A 17,700-nucleotide genomic window follows, 5' to 3' on the forward strand; every position below is an offset into this window, starting at 1 on the left:
TAAATTCTTGCCCCTAAAACCCCAGACATGCCTTTATTTTATGGGATAACCTGGCTCATAGCATGTTGCCAATAATGGTGACTGCTGTTACTATTGCTATTATATTTAACACCATATTCAGTAGCTTTTTGGAAGGTTAGTCTTCAATTAACTGAGTTACACACTTTTCATATTACAGTATAGAGGGATTAGCTGAGACTTCTGACAGAGGAGAAATCCACAACAAGGTAATACACCAAGTCAGTTTAACATGAAAAATTTTTTGAAAATGAAATTCACTGGTCATTATACATTCAATTAAAATATCTGTATTAAAGATTCTAGTCTCCAAGTTATATGATGATTCATATGTGAAAAATCAAATTACATCAAAAAGGTTTTTAGAAAAGTAATTTCTACATCATTTTATTTGTTTAAATACTTGTATGGTGTTAAATATGATTCAAATCTATATTTTCACTATCAAAAGCATTTGAAAGTCATTTGGAGCAAAGAAATTTCAGGTTTCTTGTCTTCAAAAAATGACTAGAATTTTAAAAACAAATTTACCTTCAGATAAAGCCATACTCTTAATAATACATATAGCTAGATGATTTTAATAATGGGCTTTAATTTTTCTTTTGGTGGAACTGAGAGCATCGAGAACTTTTCTTCTAATATGAAACACACTAAGTCTAAGTAGTACTTAAAAACACCTTCTTACAGTATTTTTTATTAGGTTGTCACTTTCCAAGCCCGTAAACTCAGTTTATAAGACTGTATAACACGTACCCTGTGATCATCCGTGTTGTCATAGAAGATATTAGAAACCAAAGATGTCTCAGAAACCTGGCATTAAATGCTAAACTGTAGAGAAGCCTAAAAAGAATAGAGAAAAAATAATACTAAGCAAATATTCACTCAGTATGCTTCTAAAAAAAAAAACTTTAGTCTCAAGAGAATAGGCAAATTTCAAAAGATACATATTAAGACCCCTAAGTAATAGCATGCTTGTACAACAGGTTGTCTGATGAGTACAAATGACAAATATTCTTTGCACCCTAACTATTGGAAGGCATTATTCTGCTTTTACTGTTACAGAGCATTAAGAAAGCCGTAAGACAGTGTTATGAGATCTATCTAAAAAGATATAACTATAGTCTGTTTTGAAGTACAAGTTGTTTGCTCCCCTTCTGACTAATATACCTTAATATATTTATAGAGTACACTATTATGTATTACCAAAATTATTACTTTTAATAATACACATCTAAATTCTAAAGTATTTAGTGACTGATCGTAGGTCACCATTCTTTAAATAAACTCATAAACATATATTCTTTTATGATACCTAATTTCTCAAAAATAATTTAAATATAAAAATATACTTTAAAGGTTTTAAAAAACCTTCCTCTGTAAAATCAATTTAATTAAAAAGACTAAAGAACTTTTTGAGTAAAGGGTAAAGTTTAACTTTTAATTAACTATGTTGTATACTGCATTTCTGTAACAGGATATACTTCCTAGTCACAATGTTATAATCATTTAACCAATAACCTTTTTATTTCAGAAAAAATTTGCATAAATAATTATAAGTGCAGGAGTCAAAATGAAATTTCAAACATATGAAACTAAATAACAGTAAAAAAAAAAAAGAAAGAAAAGGCTCAGGATGGTAGGAAAACATGGTTTTGAGAAACACCTTAGAACAAAAAGTTGGTTGAGTAAGCATAACTAAAGAATATAAAAGTTTTCACTGTGGAATTAGAGAATATATAAGGAATCAACCTGGAATAACAATCCAAAGACAATATATTAAGAACAGAATCCCATTTTTTAAAATATCAACATATCTACTGTTACATACTTTTTGTGGGATGCTGAATTTAACACAGAGTAGATTTTCAAATTGGAAGAGACCTTAGAGACCATATTTTGTTTCATCCCTTTATTTTACAGACAAGGAAAAGAGGCACATTGCATGTTTAACTCCCCAGATTATAAAGCCAGTTTACAGCAGGGCAAGTACTAGATCCCAGGCTCCTTAATAATGGTGGGCTGTTCTATGTATTCAACCATGTGGTTCCTAGACCCAGAGGATTAGCCTCAATGACCTCTTTTGCCCAATTACAGCTCCTTTCATGAGAAATGGCTATTAGCAGTAATCCGATGATCTGACTAAATCAAAACTGTGTACCAGAATTCTCTACAGAATTAATTACTGTGAAAAAAGATATGACTTCAACTATTTACAATGTATCTTATATATCTTTCAGGGTAAAAACAGAAGTCTTACTAATGGTCTAGAAGGTCTGGTTTTCTAACTTAAACTCCAACCTCTACTACCTAGAGCACTCTCCACCAAAGTGGACTCATTGCTGCTCCTCAATCACAACAAGCACACTTCAGCTTCAAAGCCCTAGCATCTGTTGTTCCTTCCTCCCAGAATGTCTTCTTCCCCCCAGATATGCATATGGCCGGTTCATGTTCGTCTTTCAGGTGTTAGCTGAAATATCATCTATCAAGGATGGCTTCTCTGGCTACTATATCTAAAAAAGCAAACATACACAACTGCTCCTACCATTCTTTATCCCTTTATCTTGCCTTATTTTTAGAGCACTCATCACCAACTGACACATTATATATCTCTCTCCTTAATTAAATGTTAACTCTATGTGGAAGGAGATACTCTGTGCATGTACTATTCCATTCTCAAGATCTAGGAAATTCCTGGTCCACTGCTGACACTCAGAAAATGCTGAACTATGTGAGTATGGAACGTTACAAATTCTACCCTTGGTTGGTCAAGTTTTCAAAAGGAGTGGAAACAGCAAAGTAGAAGAAATTGCAGATTTCTAGGCAACTCAGGCAAAGAGAAACAGAGTCATAAATGTAGTAGGCTTAGGTCACTAAAGAAAAAGATTTAGAATGACTAGAACTCTAGGTAAGAATCAAATCATTAACCATCTAAACTCAGGATTGTACAGTGTTATCTATATACCTATAATTGTATTTGTATACACTGAATATGTATTGACAAATACAATATGCAGTAAATTAGCTTTTATTCTTCTACATATAAATGCCAAGACCGGAAATAACTATATTCAAAAATGAACTAGACCAGAATTTTTAGAGATTATATAGTAGACATGTGGCTTTTCTTTAGTTAATGTTGACTGACAATGTTACCACAACGCCCCATAACTCTGAATTTCATTGATGCACAGGTGGCCCACTGAACCAATGAATAATTAATCTTTCTGGGAAGAAGATTAGTAATATTCTGGGTAACTAACAAACTGGAATCTTTATACACTTCAAGCTTTCCATTTAATCCCAGAAGAAAAATTTACCCACATTTCCAAATAATTCACTCCACTGGCCCATTCTTTTTGGGGTAAAAATCCCTTTTTTTGATGTATTAATTTACTCCTATTGGACAATATTTCTATTTCATGGCCAGGTCCTATGGAATTAGAAAACAGATTTTATAATATACACAAAGACTTTTTAGTATTTCAGATGTCTTGTAGGCTTAAAGCAATCCATTCTCATCAGAAAATGAGGGGGTTGAACTGCATCAATTCTAAGGTCTTTCCCAGATCAAAAATCTTATGATTCTGTGAAACTGTGTGTTGTTATGTTTGGCACAAGTATATACTATGACAAAGTAGAAAACAATACTACACTAATTCCATAGGAAAATTCAATTGCATATCAATCTCAAAATTAAATTCAGAAATTAAAAACAATTATTATTGGAATAATTAAAATGGAAAATAACACAATAGGTTTCAGGAAATAAGTTAAACTGTTATGAAGTATGCAGTCTTCCTGTCATTGATGTCCAAGTGAATTTTCATTTAAAATTCACTTAAAAAAAAAAGACTTAAAGTCTATTAATTGTCATGTAAAATTCATTTCAAAAACTGACTGTACTGTTGAAAACTAGAGCTGTATTACAAAATGATAATACATACCCCATCTCTGAGATATTTAAAATGCTTACCATATGCCTACTATATAAATAAAGAAAAAAAAAAGGTTAAATTTTTTTTTTTCTGCTTTGATGGAGTTTTACAAGCTGAGAAGGACACCCAAACAGCCACATGGAAAATAGAATAAGAAACAGGCTATGAAAAACATGAATATCTGCTTGCTTTATTTCTCTTCAATTGAGTTTTTTTTTTAAATGTATTATCTAGTATAATTTAACTGCTATCAAAGTTTCTTAAAATTATGTTAAATATAAATATTAAAATTCAGTAATTCAAAATCTGAAAAATCACATATTTTCAATAAGTGTTTCTTTTATTCTTTTTCCTTAAAAAAAAGGAAGAAAGAAAAATACAAACAAGGTAAAAGAACATTAGTAACATTTAATCCCATATACTTTGTGTGTATATGTTTAAATAAAAATGTGTTCTTTCAATAATTCTCTTATAATAGTTTTCTACTTTTATTATTATTATTATAATATACATCTTTCCATGTAAATATATATATTTATCTCTGCAATACCATTTTCATGGCCACATATTTCAGAAGTTATATTTCAAGTTAACTTTGAAATAATTATATTCACTAAATTAATCAAAGATTCAATAGGCAATAACAAACCTAATTATTAAAATTTTTTTATAAATTACTACAGGTTGTTTGGTTTGGGGTTTTGCTTCTAAAAGGTAAAGAAGCAATATATTTCTTTCCATATACTGGGATACATTAAAAATTATCCATTAAGCTTTATTTAGCTGGAACAACCCTATGAATTAATTAGTAAGGGGCAACATTTTCAACCCAAGTCATAAATTCAGGCAGGTTTTCTACAGGGACTATTTAAATTTAGTAAAGAGAACACAATGGAAGACACCAGCTCACACACAGGGCAGTAAAGGTCACTATACCAAGGCATTCTCTGATACTTCCTTTGTATGTTAAGGTGTCACAGGTAAAAGACATATGACATGCCAGCCACCATCCAATGACCCAGTCTACTCCTCTAGAATACAAGTGCAAATGTGCTACTTTATGTTTTCCTGCTGAAAGTATCAGTTCATTGGCAAAGCAACCTTAAAAGAGAAATATAATAGTTGGCCTCTGAGATAACTCCAGGTTGAAAAACAAATTCCAAATTTCTTTAATAGAAAATTTTAAACGTGTTTCAGTTTGGAGACAAGTTGCCCAAAATTTTTTTCACAGACAAACCAAGAGCTAATAGAAAACAAGCATTAGGTAATGAGCTATATTAAATTAACATTCCAGCAGTAAAACCATAACCAGTTTAAATAGATAATTCCCCTTTTACTGACAATTGATTTTCTTTAAGTATAAAATTAACAGACTCAAAAAACATCCTTTTCCTCATACTACAGTTTATATTAAAATGAGGGAAAGTAACACTCATTACCTCGGACCCCTTATTTCCCCTCCCTTACTAGTTCTTAACACTATTCTTAAAAGCAAGCATAAAAGAAAAAGGAAACAAAGTATGCTTGTGAGTGCTTTTTCCAAGTTTACTTATATTTCCTGTAAATCAAGTATCATTGACAAATGTATAGAAAGTTCTTAGATGTTTCAAGTTCTACCATACTGCTAAATTTGACTAAAGTAAACCTACTTTATTAATTGGATGTGCTACCAATAACTACTGCCAATTAGGTTATGCCCTACATATGATTTTAAAATGCAATCTAATAAGATTATTTGTGTTGAAATATTAAAAATTTCATCAGTTATTTAACTTTTATGAAACAATATAGATTTTAATATGAATTATAACTGATTAAATCTATCAATTATACTGAAAAAACCACTGATAATAAAAGCAAGCATGATAACACAGAGCTAAATTTATCTTTTTCTCAATATTTTTTCTAAAATACTACTTTTAAAAAAACTGTTTACAAAATCATGAACAGCATGTATTACATGCTGCATACACAATGAAACATAAATCTATACTTTTCTCCACTGAAGTCATCTGCATAACCATTCTATCCAAAAATCATTAACATATGAGATACAAACTTGCAAATCAAGAACTCAAGAATATTCATTATCACAGCATACTTAATAATGCTTAGAAAACGATGAGGGAATGGCACAACATTTTCAGGCCACACAATTCTCTAAATATCTAAAATGATTAACATAAAGGCACAATTAAGCTGGTTCATTCTATTACTTTTTGGTAAAAAAAAATTAAGCATGTGTTGAAATAAAACTCATTTGTGACATTTCATGATTTGATGTAGCTACATGAAAACTATAGTCAAATTGTATCAAATTTCCCGAACACAAAAACACTGTCTTTAAAATCCAATTGCCAAAACTAAAACAAAAGCTAAAAACTATTCCATTTTAAAGCTTTTAGATCTGTCAATGGAGCAAATTAGAAGAGGACGCCAACTTAGATGTAAATCTATCTCCTTAAAATCAGTACTCTAAAATGGAATATTTACCATAAAATAAAAACTTGTAGAACATCAAAATCTTATTGGAAGTTGGTATTACAGGTAAAACCACAGTATACAGACTCAAGGAAGACATCTGAAAGATGATACCCTTAAGTTGAATCTTAACAGACAACTTAGGCAAAAAAGACGAGCAGGAGGAAAGATGCAATTTGGAGAGCAGGACTAGCAAACACAAAAGGAAAGAGGCATAAAACAGAATGGAAGTATAAAAGTAGCACACTGGGACCAAGAAAATGCCAGTAATTAAGTATGGTTGGGGCAATAAGTATTTTGTGGCTAGAAATAAAGTTGAGAGGTAGCCAAATGCTCAATAATGAAAGGATGCTTGCCACACAAATGAATAAGCTAAGGAATTTGAATTTTTTCCTGAAAGTAAGAGAATGAAGAATGAAATAATCAAAGTTATATTTTCGACAATTCAGTCTGGTAAAACACAACATAAAGAATGTGGTACTGAGAGATCACAGTGACTGAATGCACATGAGGAATTACTGAGAAAGGTATGAATCTTAAACCCTAAAGGGCACTGTCCAATAGAACTTACTGTGATGATGGAAATAAGCATCATAGTAGCCATTAGCCACATTCGTCTACTGAGCACTTAAAATGTGGTTAGTGCAACTCAGGAAATGAGTTTTTACCTTAATTTTAATTTAAATTTAAGCAGCCGCATTTAGTTAGTGGCTACCATACAGGACACAACAGTTCTAACTAGCATGATTCCCAGGTTTTTGGCACAGACAACTAGGTAAATGATGGTACCGTTCACCAAGACAGATGTAGCAGGTTTTTTGGAAAGATGCTAAATTCAAATTTAGACAGGAAATAAGGAATTTGAGCAGAGGTCCTAGAAGGCATATCCTAATAAGTTAAATGAGAGTCTGGAGCACCAGAAAGTTATTTAAAGCTAAAGATACAAACTTGGGAGTCATGAGAATGTAGTTAAAGCCACTTGTATTGAAGAAGTCACCAAGGAATCAAATGAATGGAAAAGAACTGAAAACCTGAATAGAAAAAAAATTCTAAGTTTAGGCAACTCCGAAACACAGAAAGTAAAGAGAAAAAGAGGATAGAAAAAGGAGAACCCATGAAAAGAGCAAGAGAGGCCCAAAAGTAAACAAAAATTCCTGAGAACACAGTATTTGTGAAACTAATAAGTGAAAGAGATTCAGGAAAGGAATAACCAGGAATGTCAAATATCACACAAAGGTGTCAACTAAGAAAAGATTCTGGGCTGAGCAATATGGAAGTCACTGGTGAAATTGCCAAGGGCAGTTTCAACTGAGCAATATAAGAGGCAACCAACATTGGGGTGAGCAGAAGTGAAGACAATGAACAGGTGCAATGTTCTTCATTTCAGAGCTTAGACTTTTCAAACATTATGATCACAAATTCATCAAATAAAACAGTAAAATGTTACCCACTAAGAATTCTAGGTCCGCCTGGGTTTAAGTTTTTCAAACAGGCTATCCTTAGGTACCTACTTAAATATCCTACCTTCTAATTTTAGTTCTCTAGATATTGGGATAGTACCTTCATTTTTTTTTTTTCCTCTCACAATACAACCAGTTACTATTTATGCATAATTTAAAATTATGAATATGTTTCTTAAGAAAAAAGTAAGTTTAAATCCAATTATTTATTCAGACTTCCAAGTTCGATGGTAAGATTTTTGAAATGTCCTCTTATAAAAGGAGCTAACAATTCATTTATTACTTTGTTTTTTAAAAATTAAGTGAAATACCTTCACTTAATTAAAAAACCAAATATCAGATAATTAATATTTATTAAATATTTTAATTGAAATATTGAGTTAAAAGCTCACTTTCTCTTCCATTTTCTCTCCAATGCATCCCAGATACATAAGTAATCACTTTTATAGTTTCTTGTATATTCTTCCAAGTTCCTTTATGCAAATATAAAGATACATTTTTATTTTTTCCACCTTTCTTACAAAATAAGTGACATATTAAACACATCGTGCTGTATCTCCCTTTTCTCACTTAAATATTTATCTCAGAAATCTTCCATATCAATATAAAGAGAGCCTTCCTTATTCCTTTATACATCCTGACAATTAATTTTAAATAGAAATTAAAACTGCAAACCCTAACCCTGAAAATAAGAGTTACTAATACTAGTCAGGAAGGAGTTGAGACTTTGACAGGGAATTTACTAATTGTCTTTTAAATACTTTTTAAAAAAATTAAAACGGAAAGCATTTAAAATCAACAACAGCTAAAATAAGCCTATTTGCACTTTCATGAGCTATGAAAACCATTCTAAATGCTTAAAACCTAATAAGTTATTTTTCAACTGTCCTGTAAGTTTGAAATGATTTTAAAATAAAAAGATTTTTTTTAAAACCTAATATATTTAAACCATAAATAAAATTCCTAGGGTAGTTTCTTAGAGGAAACAGATGCTGTACTCATAAAATTAAAGCTACCTATATAGCTCTTTACTCATTAAGCACCTTTTGGAAGCTGTTCGCTAGTAAACCTCAGACCAGAGCACTGATGCATTTAAATCCAGTAATTACTATACAAAGCAATGGACTTTTTATGACAATAAAAGCAAAAGTCCCAGTTCAGTTGCTATCCTCAGATTTCACATCCTGCTCTAATGCAATTAGTCCACAAAGAGCTAATTACCTAATCGAGGGATCACAGTTTCACTGACATCTTACTTCCTCCAATAGTAATAAACACCAGTGAACTAAGATAGCACCTAATTAGTTGGCTACATTATTGTTTACAAGGCAGTTTCAAATGATTATGCTTTCCTTACTTACATTTCATTTCAAAGACTGCTTTCCTAACCCAAAGGAAGGGCTCTTTTCATGTTATAGGATGACATTTTATAAAGACACAATTATTTGCTGGTAACATAAATCATCTGATATAACCATAGGACCTAATTATTGACAAATGGCATCTTTCTTCAGTGTGTAGGACGTAAGTTCCTTAGTTCCTAGTTAAACTAACCAAATATTTTTGCACTATACCCTATTAAAGTTCTCTACTAAATGATCAAGAAACCACCAAATTACCACTCAAAATAGCAAAGAAAATAGTTCAATATCATTGTCCCAATTATCTGAGCGCAAGCACAAATTAGACACATTTTATCTTGTATGTTTTGTTTTATTCCACCCAGAAGTTTACTTCAAAGTTTTAATAAACAAAAGAAAATTTCAGAGAGCAAGAGTAAATTGTCAAGGGTAACCTGATAAAAAGACTGCTATTAAAAAAAACTAAAAAGGTTTGTAATATATTGGTTCTATAATGCAGGCATGAGTCTAACTTTTAAAAATGGGTAGCTTACAACTCGGCAGTCAACTCACTTACTGTTCCCCCCACCCATGTGGGACATGACTCCTAGGTGTGTAAATCTCCCCAGCAACGTGGGACATGACTTGCAGGGATGAGCTTCGCCCTGGCATTGTGGGATTGAGAAAGCCTTCTTGGACCAAAAAGGGGAAGAGAAAGAAAACAAAATGATGGTTCAGTGGCTGCAAGATCTCAAATAGAGTCAAGAGGTCATTCTGGAGGTTATTCTTATGCATTATATAGATATCCCTTTTTAGTTTTTAGTGCATTGGAATAGCTAGAAGGAAATACCTGAAACTGTTGAACTGCAACCCAATAGCCTTTATTCTTAAAGACAACTGTATAACCATATAGCTTACACTGTGTGACTGTGTGATTGTGAAAACTCTGTGGCCCCAACTCCCTTTATACAGTGTATGGACAGATGAACAGAAAAATGAGGACAAAAAGTAAATGAATAATAGGGAGAGATGAGGGGTATGTGTTGGATGTTCTTTTTTACTTTAACTTTTATTCTTACTCTTTTTTGTGTGCTGTAATGGAAATGTTCAAAAATTGTGGTGATGAATGCACAACTATATAATGGTACTGTGAACAACAGATTGCACACTGTGGATGATTGTATGGTATGTGAATATATCTCAACAAAACTGAATTTAAAAAAAAAATGTGTGGCTAAGACTAAACTCCTATTTCATTACCAACAGACTACAGAAATATGATTCTAATTGTTTTAACACACATTAGGACACCTCAAAGCCTCTCAGGCCAGAGAAAGGACTCAAACATATTAGTTGGTTTAGGAAAAAATACCCAAAACAAGTTTTCTATGAAATGCTTGAAATGGCTGGAATAGTTCTATATCATATTCTATCAGAAACTAGAGGATAAAACAGATACATACAGATTGAGATCAAAGCAAATCATAGGGGAAGAAAGCGTATTTTCTTTTACTAGCACTTCACTGTTCATTTAATATTAAAATATACTTGCCTGACTTTAGGTACCATCATTCGATGCTGTACCATTAGTGTATGGCAGATGGAAGCCATCATTGTAAATACTTCTTCACTAGCTGAATCCCTCCATACCATATTTAATAGAGTGTTTGTCTGCTGTTTCGTATCCAACTTTTTCAGACATTCCTCAGTTATATAAGGTATTGTCAATCTACCATCCTCCTAAAAAGATACCAGAAAGATTAGTCTAAGTTAACTATGCTTCATTAGAACTCATCTCTACACTAAAACATACATAAAATTGCTTTTTCCCTTCAAGTGAAAATTCATGATAGGTATTATCTAAAAATTACTGATATCCCACAGAACATATCAATATCCCTACTAATGAATCCATTAAAGTAATTTAAGATCCTCTAGAGATCCATGAGCACTACCCATATTAGTCAACAACTTTGCCCAAGATGATAACACAGGAACTGTGAATACTCAGTTTTTGCCTTCTGATGTGACAACATATTCAGTATTTACATTTTAAGAAAAATTTGTTTCATATTTTTTAGATCAAGTTGTATTAAGACAGTATCATATATGAAACTGTATTATCATCTGATGACATTTCCAGTTTGTATTATTTGAAAGATCACAGTTAAAGTAAAATACGTGAGGATATTAAAGAACTTTTCAAAATACTCAAATGATATACATAATATATCTACCACTTTATATCAATCATTTCTGCAGAAGAGCTGATTCACTGAATAAAATCTGGTCAGTTAATCTCTATGCCGTTTACTCACTTTGGGGTATTAACCAAAGGATATAATTTAAATAGTTTACAACAATCTACAAAATAAAATATTGCTTTAGAGATAAAGCAATTAATTCCATCTTTAAATTTGAGTGATTAAATAAGATGTATCAAATAAAGGTACATTACAACAAAAGAATACTACACTAGTATTACTATCTTTTAGTGTATAATTTAAAAACAAATTATAGATAAACATAACAACACATTATACAGAAAATCTAAAGGACAAAAGAGTATATAAATGGTGAAATTTGGCCCTGGAAAAATCATACAACCAAATTAAGTTCTATGTATTTAAGTTTCATAGAAAGGAAATGTAATATATAAACATAAACATCAAAAGATATGATTCAGAAATAAGTGATTTGGGACCAATCATGTGAGGACCTGACTCACAATTCAGTCATGAGTCCTAAATCCAAATGGTAGACAGAAAAGAAGGTATAATACTCAAAGTAAGGGAAAAGTGAAGAGAATAAATGAAAAACAGAAGAGAAATGAAAGAATAAAATTATATAAATCTAAAAGATCTTAAAACCTTCATGTATTAAAAAAAAAAAAAGGAAAAGTAGTACAGCATAACTTTCCATAGGTATAAATTAAAAGAAAAAAATCAGTAAACTGATTTCACTTTTTAAATATTAAAAGTATAATCACAAGCAAAAGAGACTGTCTTCATTTTTCTTCATATCCTGCTAGTATCATGTTTTTGTGTACATAGTGAGGAAAGAACTTTCTATCATCTCTCATACAAACATACATAGTCTGATAGCCTCATCCTCACATGGATACAAAGAAGAGCTTTAATTTCACAAATTCTCTAGAAGGTAATTTCATATTAAAAAATTAACTTACTTCTGAAAAAAAAAAAATTCCCCCTACATACTATCTAGAGAATCCCATCTTTTTTTGATCATACAGTAAAATCCATACTTTCTGACATATAGTTCTATGAATTTTGACAGATGCAACAGTTCCCTCATTCCCCCACAAAATCCAATTTTGCCCCTTCGTAATGAAACTCTCCCCCAAACCTTAAGCCATGGTAATGACTAATTTGTTCTTTCTTTTCATATTGTTTACTTAAGAGAAAAAATGTCAGCTACAGATACATCACTTATGTAAAACACACAAATAATACGTGTGGGTGTATATACATACATAATTTTAAAGCTTATTTTCTCCTACAAAATAAACCCTGAACTTTTAATGGTAATCAAGAAGAGGCCAAAGGGGTCCCTCAAAATAATATGTGATTATGTACTTAAAATTAATTTAAAAATAAATCATAGCATTTATCATCTACAAACTGGCAAAAACTATAAAATATATTATTCAGTATTCACAAGACAGGGTAAAAAAAAGTAACTTAATGTTTTAACCCAACAATTTCACCTTTAGGAAATATTTCCTAAGTAAATGATTAAATTAATATACAGTATGACTCTATTTTGCATTAAAAAACACACACAAAACTATGTATCTCTCTCTCTATATATATATATCTGCAGAAAAAGAAATGATAGACTATATTTCAAATCTCTAGGAAGAGAGTTTGAGGGAGGTGAAGTGCTATCTGAGTGTTTTACAACAAGAACGCTATAATGTATTATTTATATAATTAAAAATAAAGATGCACAATGTTAAAAAAAAAAACTGCTTCAAAATCAGATGAATCTAGATAACAAGTGCAATCCACCCACTGCACACAGGGACACAGGTGCTTACAGGAGTGCTTGTCTGCTTGTCTGTTTCCTCATTCTCATCTTCAGAATCACTGGCTGAATCGTGACAGCTTGCATTGGCAGTTGAAACCGGTAACTGAGAAAGAAAGGTCTGAAGTACTCTCAAATACACTAGCAGTCCTTCCTCAGAGAGGGTCCCTTTGTAAAACAATCAATTATAACACATTTTAACAGAAAATTTTTAAAAACTGGAAAACCCAGGTACCATTTTTCTCACACTCAGAGAGACATTTCTGACCAGAATTATTAATTGTAAAATTCTAACAATTCATGTCTATATGTATGTATTAAAATATACTGGAGGAAGAAGTTATAATTCTAAAATAGGCCCAGTACAGTTCAGTAAGTTCAGTACAAGTGGGAAAAACACTTCTGCCCTCACTTAACTCACCTAAGTCTCTCCACTTAACTCTAACATTCTCTTTTTCATCTGTATCGTCTTATAAAAAATGTATGTTAGACCAGACTTTTTTTAATCATGCCTGAAAACGTTCACCAGGGACACTACCTGGACCATACTCCTTCAGCAAATGCACTTTTCCAAGAAATTCCCACCCTTAAGACTATCTTTACAATATGAAATTCACCACTGCTTTGCCTTCTCCTTACTTATCTAATACTACCTATATATGAGTTCAGTTAAAATATATCTTGTATTTCATACCCACATAACTTTCGCCAACAGCTAAAACAAAGTAGAAAAGCCACGGTGCTCCACCACTTTTTTTTGAACATCTACTCTCTATTAACAACAGTGCATTCAGAAAGGGTTCATAAGGGAAAACAGTCTGTACATCTGCTAAGGCTGGAATGATGAAATGGAAAATCTGATCTGTAAAAGGTGATGTCAAAAACTCCTCTGTGAAGGCTGTAAAAACTTGTTGCCTGAAAAAGAAAAATGGAACCTTTTTACAAAATCAGGACATACCAGTCATAAAATTACTGAATAAAATTAACATTCAAAATATCCTTCCAAATAGATAACCTACAACTCTAATCAAAGTTAAGCAGTTTACAATAACTCTACCACAAATGTATCTTTTGATGGTTACTATAAAGCAGGAAAATAACCAGGTTATCAAAATTATAAATTTAGATTAAGGTGAGAGCCAGAGGCAAAAAGTATAGTTTTCTCTAAACTGAAACACAATAATGAAGTAAAAATATATACATTTAAAGTGGCATCCTGAGTAAAAGTTATCATTAGATACAGATCTTGTGAAATTATAAAATCAATAACACTTTTCCATTCTCACCTTGCACCTTCTGGACAGGAGTTGTAAGTAAAGTGCAATGGTTTTAAAACATTCTCTAGCAAAATTTTTGCTATAGGAACTCGAGATAAATCAGAATATTCAATACTTGATGGAAGCTTGCTGTTAATTAACAAATAGAGAGACCTATAATACCCTAAAAGAAAGAAAAAACACATTTAAAATTTGGTACCTTTATTGAGGAAAAAAACATTAATTTTTAAATGCTTTTTACAAATCTCTGTAAGTCTAAATTTAAGTTAATTTTTCTTTAACTTTTTAATAAGGAACACTTTAAACAAATATAGAAGTAGCTAAAGGGTATATAAATCTCATGTACCCAAAATCTAAAGTTAAGAATGATCAGTTCATGGCCAATCTTGTGTCTTCTACATTCCCCTTCATTTTGAAGCCATAGCCAAGATATCATGTAATTTCATTTGTAATTGTTTCAGCATTTATCTATCTATATCCTCACTCATTTTGAAAGAAATCCAAGAAGTAATTATTTCAATATATTTCCAAAAAGATAGGACTTTATTTTTTTTTAAATACCACTATCACAGACAAAATAAACTGTCATTCCTTATCATCAAAAATATCTAATCAGTGCTCAGATCTCCAATTGTCTCAAGTTATAAATTTAACCAGTTTGCTTGAATCAGAATCCAAATAAGGCCCATATATTGTGATTTTTTTGTCTCTCAAGTCTCTTTTTAACTACAGAATTGAAACTACATCATTTTTTATTCCCCTTGAATTTATCCTCAACAACTTTTCACCCAATAGTTTTAGCATCTGTTAATGATTGGTGCCTAGAACCACTAATTCATTAGAGGTTGACAAATGGTAATATTCCAATTCTTTCACTCCTTCTGAATTTATTAACTGGTGTATTTTTCTAAGGAGAAATTTCACCTCAACCCCTTGGTTACTCTGAGGTACAAATAATTCAGAATACTAGATTCTGTCCTTTTATTTGCCAATATTTAAAATAATGAATTGGTTCATTGGTATGCAAATATTCAAATAGTTTTCTTTTTTCAAATATCATGGTTAAACTTAGGGATTTAAACATATTTGATATACTTCAATCCACTGCAGTTATTCTCAGAGAGGCTCACGATGTCTCATCTTTGACCAGTGGGAGTAAACTTCAGGTTGGTTCCTGAGTCTAAGTAGTCAGTGAGAGCTTCTATGCTTTCTGATAGGACCAAATGTTCCAGTCTCATCTTCTACATTTCCTGACCCTGACCTGGAATCAGCCTTTTCACCACGGTGTCTTAAGTTCCTTTTACAGGAAAACAATATACTTGGAGTCTGCAATCTGGGCACTGAGAAAGTTAATTTTTTAAAAAGCAACGTCTATGTAAGCAGAACAACTTTTAAAACCTTTACTAAGGCCTTCTTTCTAGGTTCCTGATGGGATTTTTAGATGTACAATGAATATAAACTCTGGTTAACACCAATGATCCAAATCATATATTCTTTTAGAAATATTTACCCATTTATTACAAAATAATAATAATAACATTCAGGTGTATCTTGTTAACATCTCTGGTGGCACACATTAAAAATAGAATCCATTTCCTTATGACATTTTTTGAAAATAGTCCTACATATCTTTGCAATTAAACTATGATTACCGAACAATAAATACTCAGTACTCTTATCATTGGACGTACTTTGCAACTACCCCAATTCTAACCCACTATATTGATTATTAGTGACTCAACAAGGAAGCATGAAAGCTCTTTTGCTATAAAACTGAAAAGATATAAATACATCAAGAATTTTTAAAATTCACAATATAAAAGTATATCATTAACAATTGAAGAGATTAACTGACAGCATGACTACTGCATTAACTACAGTTCATTTGCAATGATTAAAAAGCGTCATGTTAAGTCATAGCATACCATGTGCAGTTAAAATACATGGACTATAATTTACAAATAGAATGTTAAAATTTTATAGATTAATAAATATCAGGAATAATTTATCAAACAACTGAAAAACAGCTATCACAGAACATGCTATAAAGCAACAGATGCTGGAATCAGCAGTTCGAATACAATATTCTCAAGCATTTCATATTTTTAGACATGTTTCAAAATAATGCATATTTCTTGGTTATCTTCCTTACATTTTTAGAAAATAGGAAAAGTAAAAATTTCTCATCTAATGTTTAGTCTTAAATCAAGATACGTAAATCAACAAAATGAAGCATTTCTAATTACCATCAATTTGTTTTTTAAAAGATCAAATCCTTCTACGAATTTCAATATTCTTTTAATTAACTCAGTGGTTGCCTTAAGTTTTTAATAAACTTTTTTTTTAAATCTAAGGAACCGCTATCAGACTTCCAATAAATAGTACTTTAAACACTTCACAGCTGGAGTTGAGATCTGCAGTTAACAACAAACCTAGTAACAAAAAAACCAAATACTTGCATTTGAAAACTGTCTCTCTGTAAGTTCCAGACATAAGAAAAACCATTGGAAGTCATTTAAAAATATTATTAAAATATTAAGCAAAGGTCTTTGGAGTACACAAAAAAGTGTAAGGAAATAGCTATCTGGTCCACAAGAGATTTGATCAAATTCAACTTTATGAGAAGTACAGACTTGGGTTAACTTGGCCTTTTTAAGATTCAAGAAATTTTAAACTTGTTTTCACAGTTTTAATGCAGAGAATTAAATCAACTAAATTTAACTTGGATTTGTCCATCGCTTTAACAAAAACTAAGGCAAAATTATTTATGCTTTTATCAGTATTTATTGCTTTCTACAATCACTTATAGCTCCTTTTATGACTTCTTTTTCTAATGCTTACTAACACTGCTGGAGTCCAGGAGCCCCAAAGTGTTTGGCTTTCTACCTGTGAGATTATTGAGAGTAAGATTTTTAAAATTTTAGCTTTATTTTGTTTTGCTCAAGTTATCACAAAAGATTTTAAAACTGTTCACTTCATAGTCTTTCTCCAAAACTGCATGACTTATGTGCCATCAGAGGAACTTCAGATATAGATTATTATATCTGATGCAGCACAATCATTTTTGGGAACAGTGGCAATGCATTAATGCTTTAACGCTACGTCAGTAAAAAAATTAAAATACGCTAAGCATCCTATTCTC

At 31.3% G+C, this 17,700-nt stretch overlaps 1 protein-coding gene across 2 annotated transcripts in view; it reads right to left on the minus strand.

The window, feature by feature from the left end:
• The window catches only part of UBE3C (ubiquitin protein ligase E3C), a 182,202-nt gene that overhangs the window by 112,193 nt on the left and 52,309 nt on the right, over positions 1 to 17,700 (minus strand). For both annotated transcript variants that reach the window (XM_037835725.1, XM_037835724.1), the window contains exons 7-11: positions 14,568 to 14,721; positions 13,976 to 14,196; positions 13,295 to 13,449; positions 10,787 to 10,974; positions 772 to 858 (exon numbers count right to left, since the gene is read on the minus strand). In XM_037835725.1, coding sequence (XP_037691653.1) covers positions 772 to 858; positions 10,787 to 10,974; positions 13,295 to 13,449; positions 13,976 to 14,196; positions 14,568 to 14,721 — 805 coding nt within the window. The remainder of the gene's footprint in view (positions 1 to 771; positions 859 to 10,786; positions 10,975 to 13,294; positions 13,450 to 13,975; positions 14,197 to 14,567; positions 14,722 to 17,700) is intronic.

Source organism: Choloepus didactylus, chromosome 5 (genome assembly GCF_015220235.1).
Source record: "Choloepus didactylus isolate mChoDid1 chromosome 5, mChoDid1.pri, whole genome shotgun sequence".
Lineage (NCBI taxonomy): Eukaryota > Metazoa > Chordata > Mammalia > Pilosa > Megalonychidae > Choloepus > Choloepus didactylus.